Source organism: Dermacentor silvarum, chromosome 7 (assembly GCF_013339745.2).
Source record: "Dermacentor silvarum isolate Dsil-2018 chromosome 7, BIME_Dsil_1.4, whole genome shotgun sequence".
In the NCBI taxonomy this organism is placed as follows: domain Eukaryota; kingdom Metazoa; phylum Arthropoda; class Arachnida; order Ixodida; family Ixodidae; genus Dermacentor; species Dermacentor silvarum.
This window is the reverse complement of record NC_051160.1, coordinates 31,802,645-31,815,767: the sequence shown is the minus strand read 5'-3', so window position 1 is coordinate 31,815,767 and position 13,123 is coordinate 31,802,645. Positions and strand designations below refer to the sequence as shown.

Sequence of the window (13,123 nt, the reverse complement as noted above, 5' to 3'; positions counted from 1 at the left end):
GGATGGCCCGTCAAAAACCGCTCAGTAAAAATGGCGGGGGACGATAAAAACACAGGATCTGCGCGTGTGGCAGTGGAATTGCCGCGGATACAGAGGCAAAAAAGCAATACTGGCTCAATACCTGCGCACTCAGGAAGAGAAACCGCAGGTGATACTCCTGCAAGAAACCATAATAGAGGACGTAACTATTAACGGATACGAAGTCTCGGTTCGCAAAGGGGAGAATGGCAGAGGTGTGGCGACCTGTGTCAAGCGCGGCATAACCACCATAGACCATGGAATTCTGGATAAACGATCGAACGCGGAATACATGTGCGTGGAACTCCTACCGGGTAGACACTTTAGAACGGGCTTCCTTATACTCAATGTATATAGCTCGCCCAAGAAGAAGGGAGAACGCTTCTACGCGCTCATAGCCAAGGCAGCCAGTATAGCGGCGAAGGCGGGGATTCCCCTACTTGTAGCAGGAGACTTTAACGCACCACATACCACATGGGGCTATGGGGCGAACACACCGAAGGGAGAATCGGTCGTGAAATCCCTTCACGATCATGGCTTCACTCTTCTTACAGATCCACATTTCCCCACTCGCATGGGTAACTCGGTGACCAAACCCTCTTCACCCGATCTCACTTTTATCAACTACACAGGCCACAAAACATGGACGAATAGGGGGGAAGACCTAGGCTCGGACCATTACATTGTGGAGACGTGCTTATACGCTAGTTGCAAAGGTACGAGGTCTCACAGAATAGTAGACTGGAACAAATTCAGAGTCAGCAGGAAGGGTCTTCTTTGCGAGGGTGGCTATGACGACTGGAGGGATAAACTCCTCTCTGACGTCGCTGCCGCCACCAAAGAAGTAGAAACAGACGCCGACATTGAGGTTATGGACAGCCACCTTGCACATCTTATGGAAGCTAAGCGCTCCATCAAACAGCGATGGGAAAAGAACAAACTGAACCGAACGCTCAGGAAACGTATTGCGCGGCTTAATACGCAGATAGCCCAGTACGCGCAGGAGCTGGAGAGGAAACAATGGATTGAGGTGTGCGACAAAGTCGACGGACAGATGAGGGTAGGGGGTAAATGGAATCTGCTTAAACATTTCCTCAAGGCAGGAAACACCCGCAGTGCACAACGGTCAGCCATTGAGCGCCTTGTTCACAGGGAACTAGAGGGCAGGGACAAATATGAACTCATGGACGAACTCGCACAACGCTACCTGCCAATAGCAGTCGGGAGAGACGAGCCCGAGCAGTCCGCCTACGAAGGAGGGGAGGTACAGGAAATAGATGGCGATATCACATCATGGGAGGTGAGGCACGCACTCCACAAGCTCAACAGTACGTCGGCCCCTGGGGCGGACGGACTTAACAATCGCATGCTGAGAACCTGGACGATGATTCGGTAGACTTTCTCACCGACATGTTCAACAAACACTGGCGCGCGGGCACTTACCCCAAGGAATGGAAACACGCTTCGGTAATCCTCATACCCAAACCAGGCAAGAAATCCACACTGGAAAACTTCAGACCTATCTCACTAACATCATGCGTCGGAAAAATCTTTGAACATGTAATCAACGACCGGGTCTCGAGATTCATCGAACAGAGTGACATCTTCCCGTCGAATATGCTAGGCTTTCGCCCGCACCTTTCGACGCAAGATGCCATGCTACTCATTAAGACTCAGGTGTTGGACGCCTCGGCCAGGGACCCCAGGGTCATATTGGCCCTGGACCTGACTAAGGCTTTCGACACAATTGACCACAGTCATATACTGGCATCCATTTCTCACATGGGGCTTGGATACCGCTTTCATAACTTCATTAAGGCCTTCCTGAAAGACAGGACGGCGACCATTAAGATAGGGGACGTTCAATCCAAGGAGTACACGCTCGGTAGTACGGGGACGCCGCAAGGCGCAGTGATCTCTCCACTGCTATTTAACATCGGCATGTCCCCCCTTGCCAGGAAACTTGACTCGATGAAAAAGCTAGGCTCAGCCATCTACGCCGACGACATTACTTTATGGTCGTTTCAGGGCTCGACGGGAGAAACGGAACAGACACTACAAGAGGCGGTCGAAATCATCGAATACCACATAAGACTAATGAACCTTCGGTTATCCAGCAGCAAATCAGAGCTGCTGGTATACCAGCCTATACGTATGGGGCGCCGACCTAAAGGCTGGATTCCGGTAGAGGAGGTGGATATACACCTAAGAACGACAGACGGCGAGGAAATCCCTCGGGCAAACACACTACGTATTCTGGGCATGCTAGTCTCTGCAAACGGGAGAAACACAGCCACGATAGAGAAGCTGCAACAACACACAGCGGCCACCATCCGCCTCATACAAAGGGTCTCAGGGAAGAAGGGCGGCATCAAAGAAGACAATCTTCTTCGTCTTTTTCATGCGTTCCTTCTCAGTCACATAAACTATGTGGCCTCCATGCACAATTGGAGCACGGCAGAGAAGAAAAAACTCGAGGTACTCGTCAGGAAAACGGTCAAGCGGGTGCTAGGTCTCCCCTTGAGAACTAGCACAGCTAAATTACTATCTCTGGGTGTTCACAACACTATAGACGAACTGATCGAGGCTCAGCGTATGGCACAGGTCGCCAGACTCTCTAACACGACTGTAGGCAAAACGATTCTCGAAAAGGCAGGCATCAACTCGCCTCTTATTTTTGAAAGGGCAACTCCACTGCCACAAGCAATTAGAGAAATTATCGTAGTTCATCAGCTACCCAGAAACATGCACCCGATTCACAATGTGGGCCGACGCAAAGCCAGGGCTAAGGCCATGCTAGAGAAGCTAGACAGCCGGGGGGATGGCGCAATCTTTGTAGACGCCGCTAGAATGACTGCAGACAAATACACGCTAGCGGTAGTTAACAGGGAAGGGCGGCTACTCAATGCTGCTACAGTTCAAACCAAGTCCGCCAGCATCGCTGAGCAAGTAGCCATTTCGCTCGCTATGACAATGGAAGGTACCTTCACCATCTTCACCGACTCCATGTCTGCCGTAAGGGCTTTCGACTCGAATCACATCGCGGAAAAGGCCGCCATGATTCTGACTCACTGCAAAGTGTACTCTCACGAGTTGGTGTGGTTTCCCGCCCATCTGGGTGGGGCCGTCGACGGCATCCCCAACCCCAACGAAATGGCTCACGCCCGGGCGCGAGGACTCGCGTGCCGCCCCGGCGCGTCGGGTCCTTCTCGACCGGGCCTCCCGCACCCCGACGGGTGTGGGGCGGGAGTTGGAGATGCTACCGGCGGAGACGCACTGACCACCTTTAATGAGATCACGAATCACTACAAGCTAGGTAGGAGAACCCTCCCCACTCCGCACAAAGAACTTTCCAGGGGCCAGGAGATAGCCTTCCGACTAATTCAAACGAACACCTTTCCGTCGCCAGCCATTATGGCCAGCTACATGGATATCTCCCCTCAGTGCTCTCTCTGTGGCGAATTAGCCACCTTTGGTCACATCATGTGGCGCTGCCCCCGCTTACAAATCAACTCCAGGGTCCATCGCATCGACGAGACCGACTTCTACACCTGCATCACGAGCTCCGACCTTCGGAGCCAGCTATGGGCGATCCAGGGGGCCTGCGAGGTGGCAGGGGGTCTTGGACTCCCGGTACCGACGTGGGTGACGCCTAAGGAGGGTCGCTAGTCCACCCTCCCCCCAGGATAAAATAAAGTTCTTCTGTCTGTCTGTCTGTCTCCACGGGTCTCATGGTCACCGTCACTCGACGCTGCTTTACGTCGCGTTTGCAAACCAGCATGAGCTCGCGTTCTAAAGCTACGCTGCGCTGCGTATATAATACTGGTGTCATACGGTTACTTATGATAGCGATAGAACCCGTTCCGAATTGAGGGCTGCCACACTATCACTTTCGATCGCGATCATGCTCGATTCGGATATAGACAATCGTGATAGAGCCTCTTGATGACGATCGTAATTTGACGGCTACTGACGACCATGTAGTTCTGAGAGTTGCAGACAATCAGCAGACGATAATATCTTCACCCCCAATGATAACAAGCGAAATGATATCTTCCTAAAAGAAGTTTTATATTACAAGTTGTGGGCGTATTAGACAAATTCGGTAAGTGATTTGGACACATCGAAAAGAACTGGGCCGCTTGAACTCACCCACACTCGATCCGGATTGTTGGTACAATAGACTTTCATTCAGTTAATAAAAGTAATTATGATGCTAATGTCAACAGGAGCCGCAGTTAGTTGGTTCAGCAAGCGTGGGAATTATGGTTATAGTACATGGATTTGCCTAAACTTCGTTCCTGCTGGCTTTCACCCGCTTCGTGACTTTGCAAACGGCTCATTTTCGACGAAGCCCTGTTTTGAATACATTCAAATAAACATGAAAACTGTCCCACGGCAGTTATTCGCAGATTAACTGCCGCGGGACAGTTTTTGTATTTGTGGACATTTATGTATACACCTCTAGCAGAAAATCCCGATATTGAAACCATTACGCCACGAATTCATGTACAAGTGGAAGCGCTGCAATTAGCAGCGATTATGAGTGATCGCAAAGTGTTACTGCCTTCGGCATTTAAAAAGTTTAGATTGATTTGAAATGTAGGACAATGAAGGCAGGTAAAAGCATAAAAAACGAACCCAGAAAAAAACGTATGAAGCCACAAGCATGAAGATTAGACAAATCCGTGTACAAACCATCATTTACACGGTGCCAGAACAATCGAAGTGCCAGAGTTCCGTCTAATAATTATTGTAGGAAACCGTGGTTAGCAGCATGTAGCAGTGGCCAATGTCGATCGCGATCAAGAAAGTCGATCTGGATCGGGCCTGATCTGGAGCAAGACTGACCGTGTGACACCGGTATAAAACATTGCTGCTCTGCTTGACGTGTGCCCTCCGAGTCTGTTGCCTCAGCCCTCGGTACACGCTTCGGCCTATTTTTTGGCACTGAAAAGCCGTTGTGCAAACACAAACACAACTGCGAATGAAAAGGACAACACATACGCTGATTATCAACTGAAAGGTTACGCAGTGGCAGACAAATCAGAAAGACCAACAAGTGATCTCCGCACGCTCAAGGGAAGGAAGGCAGCGCAATCCCGTCAATAGCGGACACGTTCGGGCCCTCGAGAAAGATAACCATTTACGCGTGGCACTCCCTCTTTGTGCAGGATAATCGAGATGCGACTTACGCACGTGATACAGAAATTAATGATTTGCCATGCCTTGACCACAAGGAGCACTCCATTCTTGTGGCCGAACAGAACTGTATACTGTCAAGAAATCTGAAAGGTCACTTGCAATCACGACAGTGTAGATTGCTCAAATTCCTCTACTTTAAGTCGTTCATGGCCTCACTTTGAGTTGGAACTCGCGTCTGTGCACGGTGTATAACGGCTTTAGTTATTCCGGGCCGCCCCGGTTTACTCACTCTTCGGGAACGGCTTGCGCTATCTCTAGGCATGGCATACCACGCGAGACAGTTGCAGCACAAAAAAAATGGCGGGAAAAATAAAAAAATATCTTAAAGAAGCTTCGTGATCACATTCCTTGAACCTATTTTCGTGCCAACCTGTCCACATTTTGGTTTACAACAATAGCCTTTGTACGCTCCGTTAGGCAGGTTTTAGAACCGACAATCGATCGGGCACGCAATAGACAGCTCTTATCAAACGATTTTCAATATTTATTAGAAAATAACCGCACAGAATTCGGAAAGACTTCACCTTCAATCATGTCCACCCATATCTCGCAAATTAACACCAATGGCGAGTCTCATAACGCTGGAAGAATGTTCGGTTGTCTTTAGCAAATAATTTCGGCCTATTTCATCAAGGAAAAAAAAACTGTTCATATACCTTCCGGTCTGACTACCGATTCATGGCGTCTTTAACTATAAATGCTGATGTAAGCGCAGCGATAACAATCTAAAAAAGTGCACCTTAGAGTTGAAAGTACCTATAGTAAAATTCTTGGAGAGACTACAACTGGTGAAATTCCTTATGAATAAATACGAATGTAGTACATATGGATATCTAAATGTAAGCCGTACGCATGGTTCGTTCATATTCTGTCGAGGTATTGCCGTAAGTTCGACTTCCACATCTTGGAATTTATGCGAAGCGAAGCGTCCGCGAAGCGGCTAATTAAGTGTTACAAATATGCCCATTTAATTTCTCCGTTTGTGGAGTAAACAAAACTGTGCTCTTGCTCACCTCTGGTAGACAATATGACAGACGCGGCTATCACCTCAACGCCCTAATGGGCGTTGGCACTACAGAAGTATACGTGCGATTGTGGCCTACAGGTCGAGCGTTTGGCTGCCGTGCCGGGGGCGCCACCATCGGGCACCACCATCGGGCACGTCATTTAACTATTTCTTTAAGTGTGAGCTATTCGACAAGACAGTAGCACCCAACAGCCATAGTCATAAAAGGTCCCGGAGGTTTCGCGAAGAAAGCTTCCCTTTAAAATGCAATGCAATATGCCAGTATTCTCGGCGAAATGCAAAAACGCCCGTGTGCTTGCGTTCTAGTGCTCGTTAAGGAACCCCAAGTGGTCAAAATTAATCCGGAGCCGTGCACTACGGCGTACCTGATAATCAGAACTGGTTTTGGCACGTAAAACCCCAGCACGAAGAAGAAGATGCCAGTATTCTCATTACGCCAAGGTTTCTTCAAATCATCGAAGGTATCCCTAACTGCGGAGTATATGATCGCAAAGTATATGATTAACGACACTCGACACGGTTGCCTTATCGAGAGGGTGCACTTCGTTTGCCCTTGTTCGCGGCTCACAGCGGATCCACGTCGCTCCGCGTTGGCATCTTCTGCGCAACTTCTCCAGCCTTCGATACGCTTCCTTTCGAAAAAGTTAAGTTGGAATTTATTTCGCTTTGTTAAAGGATAGAGTCAAATCATTCATGATGTCTGTCCTTACCGGAGTCACCCGTTGGGAGGGCGAGGAAGATCACCAGAGCGACTATCCCAAGGAACAGCAGGCAGAGTATAATAGCCGCACCTGTACTCCGGCTTTCGCCCTCCCTGGAAGGTATTTCGCGAGTCTTCAAAAATAACGAAACACTTTCACACATCGGCAGGAAAGCAATTTGATCCAGCAAAGAAAGAATGTCCTTTTAAATCAATCAATCAATCAATCAATCAATCAATCAATCAATCAATCAATCAGCTTCTCTACCAATGAGAATGAAGAGGAGAAAAGAAAAAAATCACGCATAAGCTCCTCCGGGAGCTGTCTAACTACGCGCTCCACGCAGCCCGCTGTCGTTATCAGTGTTATGACACTTGATCCGGCCAGTACAAACGACAGCGCGGCGGCAACGCGAACTGGTGCGGACGGCGGCGCAAGGTGCATCGATAAATTAGCAAGCAAAGTACTGCAGGTGGTGGCGGAAGGCGCGCTGATGGCGTTTCGATCATCAGCCGTTACCACTCTTTAGCGCCTTGTATATCCGAAAGGGGCAGGGTGCGGCGTGGGCTGAGACCTTCGTGAGCGCTGTGTTCTCGCCGCTCCGTTCGCGTCGAAGCGACGGACAGCAAGAAGGTAAACCTGCTCGCCTCTGCGGGTTCTATCTTGAAAGCGAATGTCATCCATAGAAATAAAAAGTTTCACTCGACCATTTGACCCGTTAACCCAACTATTTACCCGGTGAGGGCCCCTTTGACCTCAGGGAAGAATCCCGTCAGGGAACTCCGTCTGAAAACATTATTGTTATGCACTAGAAGCCGCATAAAGCGCCGTCCAAGGAGTGTTCCAGCGCAAGAAGCTTTAAAAAGGCGGAAGTATTAGCCGAGATAGATGCAACGTAATGCTGCGAGTTCATGGTTGAGAGGAAGTGGGCTACCCTCCTTGCAGCAAACTCTCTCTCTCTCTCTCTCTCCCTTATTGCCTCGACCAGTGATAAGCTGAACGCAAGTGCAACTCCAACGCCTTCTCGCAATCGCAGCCTGGAACCCGCTTCATGTTTGCTACACACTCCTTGCCTCCATTTTGAAGCGAATAATGTCTTTGCCTGTTCTGATCGTTTTCGTGGCTGTTCGGTGGTTGGACTCTGCAAGAAAAACGTTCGGTCATTCGTTCGTTCTACTTATTCGCTTACATTGACAATCACCGCGTCGATGGGTACGTTATGCACATGATTCTGTATTTTTTTTTTTTTTTTTGCTTGGTGATGCATACAGTTTTGTACAAAACTCGCTAGGGGGAACATTGGTGCTGCGATCGTTCACTTGCCATGGGGAATGGTGTTTAGAACGATTATTTGTGCGAACTTCGTACTAGTGGCTTCAACCATTCTTATGACTTTACTTATCATGCTTAGTGTATATATATATATATATATATATATATATATATATATATTGTATTTCTCAGTACTCGTAGCTTTCTAAGCGCAGGAAGGCAATTAGACTTTGTGTGCATGCGCAATCATCGCACATTGTGGCGCTGACAGTGCAATATTTCATTTGAATATTTGAATATGATAAATTGCAAAGTCACAACGCCATTTGAAACTGACGAAGACCATTCTTAGGCACACCCACGTACTACAGTCGAACCCGGATATACCGAATCTGAAGGGGATCACAAAAAAACTAGCGGAGCTGATGGGCACCTAACTAGTCCTGGCTGTTGGGCTAGGCTAAGCACTACCAAGTCGTCCCCAGCATTTTCCGGAATTTATTGATTATTAATCGATTATCGATTAGTTATTGATTGGCTATTCATTGGCTATCACAAGGTATTGCCCACGTGTTTGGGGTAGGCTGAGCACTACCAAGTCATCCCCAGCATTTTCCTGAATTTATTGATTATTGATCCATTCATCATCATCAGCCTATATTTATGTCAGCTGCAGGATGAAGGCATCTCCCTGTGATCTCCAATTACCCCTGTCTTGCGCTAGCTGATTCCAACTTGCGCCTGAAAATTTTCTAACTTCATCATCCCACCTAGTTTTCTGCCATCCTCGACTGCGTTTCCCTTCTCTTGGTATCCATTCTGTAACTCTAATGGTCCACCGGTTATCCATCCTACGCATTACATGGCCTGCCCAGCTACACTTTTTCCGCCTAATGTCAACTAGAATATCGGCTATCCCCGTTTGCTCTCTGATAGACACCGCTCTCTTCCTACCACTTAATCTCAGGCCTAACATTTTTTGTTCCATCGCTCTTTTTGCGGTGGACCTTAACTTGTTCTCGAGCTTCCTTGTATGCTGTTATTACAAGCCAAAACTATTCTATTCGCGGGCGGCAACCTCGTCCAACAAACAAGGTAGTGATATGGGCAGCCAAATGGCTGCGTATGTCAAGCGCTGTGGGTGCTTCCCTATGGGCCAGCACACAAGGTTCGTTACGAAAAGCCACCAGATAACTAAAAGCGAAGAGATGGAGGCTTTCCACACCAAGTAACGGGGACGAAGTAATGTGTCAACAAACTATCGCTGTCTCTCATTAATAAAGAAGTATCATTTCTGACAGGGCATTCGTCGACGATTTAACGCGCCTTTCTGCTTGTCTTTCTGCGGGATTAAACTCCCTTGGTAGTTGGCGTTCGTCGTGTCACTGTAAATTTCTTTGTCCTCTTTTTTTTTACTTAATAATACTTATTGTACCAGTATGTCAGACCAACTAGCTCATGCAGAAGCTTTGCCACACTCTGCCCGATCAGTAATGACTGTATGATTGCACAAGTCTCTTCTATAACAACGTCACAGGGCACCCTGTATAGGCAGATCACGCAATAATCTTGCGATGACTCCGTATTAATGCTTACCCAGCCTCAATACCTAAAAGGGAATAAAGAAAAAATGGAGGAAAAGGATACTTGAGGTACTTGAGGACGAAATAATGTGAGAGAGTATAAATAAATTTGAGCTAGAGAAATTAGGCCAACACCATCTTTTGTCTGACGAAAAGGCCGGTGTTTTAAATGACGTATGACACACATAGTACAGATATACACAGCTTTCTCCTAAGGTGAGTGTAAAATGGCTGGATGAGCCGCAACACTCACTCTTCACGAAATGCAGCAGTAATTAGAAATGTAAAGTACAATCAAAACTACACATATACAAGTACAAATACCAACGCCTTTTGCCTATTGAACCAACAATCTTAACCCGTATGGACATATAAAGGGTGCAGTCAAAGACAGCCAAACAGGTGCATCATTATTGTTAGTTTTGAGAAGTGGGAAGCTTATGAATCGGGATTTAATTGGCTTAACAAAGACTCATTGGCTTAACAAAGTTGACATTTGATCGGTATCAAGTTCTGTAGTTCTTACACGATTTTCTTTGTCTAAATCTGCATAGGAAATTTTTCCAGATACTCAGTAGAATCACAGCATTTAGGGCTGATGTGTATGTAGAAAAGCTTTGAAAAGGTAGCCTACACTGGAAGAATAATGATGAACGTGCACCCAAATGTAAAATAACAGTTCAAATATGTAACCGTTATTTGAAAACCAGTGAGTACCTCACTAAAGATTTCTGAGAAAGAACAGAACGCAGCAACTTATTTTCTGGTCGGACATGCGCGCGTAAACGTTTATGAAAGAATTTGCGCGCTGTGCACAAAAAAAGACAATAAATCATTGTGGCTGCTCTTTCTAGGAATCGCAGTCTGAAACTCGATGCCTGGAGACATCTTTTATTTAGAATTTGAAAATATATTTTAATGCTTATAGGGCTGTCAGTGATTTGTACTTGAATTTGCTTTGTTTGTTCAGTCAGAAACTTTCTTTTTTTGTTCTTGTTCAGTACTATACCCACTCCAGGTAGGTTATCGGCAAGAAAATAAAAAAAAGCTAAAATACTTACTCGATACTTCGCTGAAACCAATGCCTAAATGGAAACGGAAGAGAAATAATTCAATTGCAAGAGATGCTGTGCCCCTGTATCAACATCTTGATACGTTGCATATCGAACATAATCTGTGGTAAAAAGGTTCCACACTCAAATAAAAAGTCAATATGTGGAGCTGCCGCCAGATGAGAACACACTATGAAAATTAATAACAATAAGAACAGATTAAAAATGTGTCAGGCAGGGCGAAATTTCTCAGACAGGGTGGCAGAGTTTCGTAAGGTGAACTTATACTCGTCACTGTCGGTCTTATCATTGTTCACAAATGATAGAACCGACACTGACAGTGACTGATCTGGACTCTAGTGGAACGATGTCACAGGGCACCGAAGATGACGAAGAAGGGGAGTGCTCAGCTGGCCTGTATTTAGTGCATTCTTTTGCAGATTTCCAGCGACATCACGTGACGTCGTTCCACCTGGCTCATAAAACTAGATGGCGGGACTCACAAGACCGCTTTTGTCAAGAATGTCATTTATATGAAAACCTCAGCCAGCCTATCCGAGATGGCTAACCCCGGTCGGATAACCTTTGCCAGGGCGACTAGTTGACTTTGGCAGGCTCGGTGCTAATCTTGCCCGCGCCTGCCACGATTGCCGAGTTGCTATGGTGACTTGCAGCTGAGCATGAGGTCACGGGTTCGGTACCCTGTCGCGGCTATCACATTGCGATGTGAACGAAACGCGAAAGGATTTCATGTAATTAGAGTTAGGCGCACGTTAAAGAACCAACAGGTGGTCAACATTACTCGGAAGCCCTTTACTATGGCATCCGTTATAACTGACTATGCAGTTTCGAAAACGTCACAATTTAATGTAATGGTAAATCTTGTCTGGTTCCCGTCCATGCATGGTGCGCCACGTCTCACCAGACGCCATTTCAAAACTTGGAGTACGCTTAAGCTTCGCCCTTAAGAATGGAACGCGATAGCATCGTTGGACGCCGTTGACGCCGACACCATATTTTCTGCGACATGGGGCCCGTTCAAAACAAATTAGCAGGCGAAGTCCCAATTTGACCTGCCTTAGGGAGCCTACATTCAAGCGCTGTTTTGCATGTAGGCTTGCCTAGGATGCGAGCGCCATCTGGATATCATTTTCGCTACTATTGTACCCGAACGCACGGCTGTAGGTCCGGTAGAAATGCTGGAAAAGGGGTTTGTGTTTGAGTTTCCTCGTAGCAGAATTAGGCTTTCTCGTACATTCAAATTACAATCCGACGCCGATTGGTAAACAGTCCGACGGCGAATCCGATGCCGAATGGTAAAGTCGTACTTCACCATTTTTCTGACGGATTTCACTGTGAGAAATTAAAATCTTCTTCACCAAAACTTTGCACCACGGGGAGGGCCTGCGCGGTCGGGGTGGTTGGAAATGATTTTTTCCGCCACCCGCCGACATCGCATGCCGACGCCGGTTGCCGACACCGGACTTCCTGCGACACGGGGCCCCTAACGCTATCGCGTTAATACGGATAACGATCACGTGTTCATATCACAGCTCTTTCTGAATGTAATTCCAGTTCTAGAAATGAGCGTTACGCTTACCTGACAACGCAGTACCTTGCCCAGTGCTCATCTGTGACAGACCATACTGGGACGACTGGAAGGTAGACGCATCTCCTGGAATCCAAAAGAAGCAGGCAGATCAGGGATGGTAGTCCGAGGAAATTGGCGTAACATTGACCTACCCATGGTTCAGCGTTCTTGGACGGATGTTCGATTGGCGACGAAAAGTGCGCAAGGCGAGGCTGTCAACGTAGTCGACTGCCCGTGTCAGGCGACGTCGACTTGACAGACGGTCAACAATGGAATGCTGCGCAAACAATGTGCTTCTCATTACCCGCAGTGTGCTATAGGCACCGTATGCTTACGTTTAGCCGAGCGACTGCATTCCTTAACTGTGATGGTGATGGTGTATGAGTGCTTTGTAGCGTACGGTGGAAATAAAGCTGAAGTGAGCCGAGAACGGTACAATATGTAGTCGGCGAGGGCATGAGGAACGTTCACTATACATGCAACGTGAGCCGCGTTCGCATGAACTGGACGGTGTCACATCGCATCATCATTCTAATGCATCGCGTTCACGCGGACAAGGACCATGCTTTGGGAAGAGACGTCGCCCTAATCACTTCTGCCGAATTTGGAAAAATCTCACTTTTGATATCCTTCACGCCAACTCAAGTCGTCTCCCGGACAAACAGCAAACATCG

General features: G+C 47.3%; 1 protein-coding gene across 1 annotated transcript; it reads left to right on the top strand.

The window, feature by feature from the left end:
• The first annotated feature begins 1,674 nt into the window (after positions 1-1,674).
• Positions 1,675-3,687, top strand: LOC119458784 (uncharacterized). The gene has a single exon (XM_037720645.1). The coding sequence runs from the start codon at positions 1,675-1,677 to the stop codon at positions 3,685-3,687; it is 2,013 nt and encodes a 670-aa protein (XP_037576573.1).
• Positions 3,688-13,123: the final 9,436 nt, after the last annotated feature.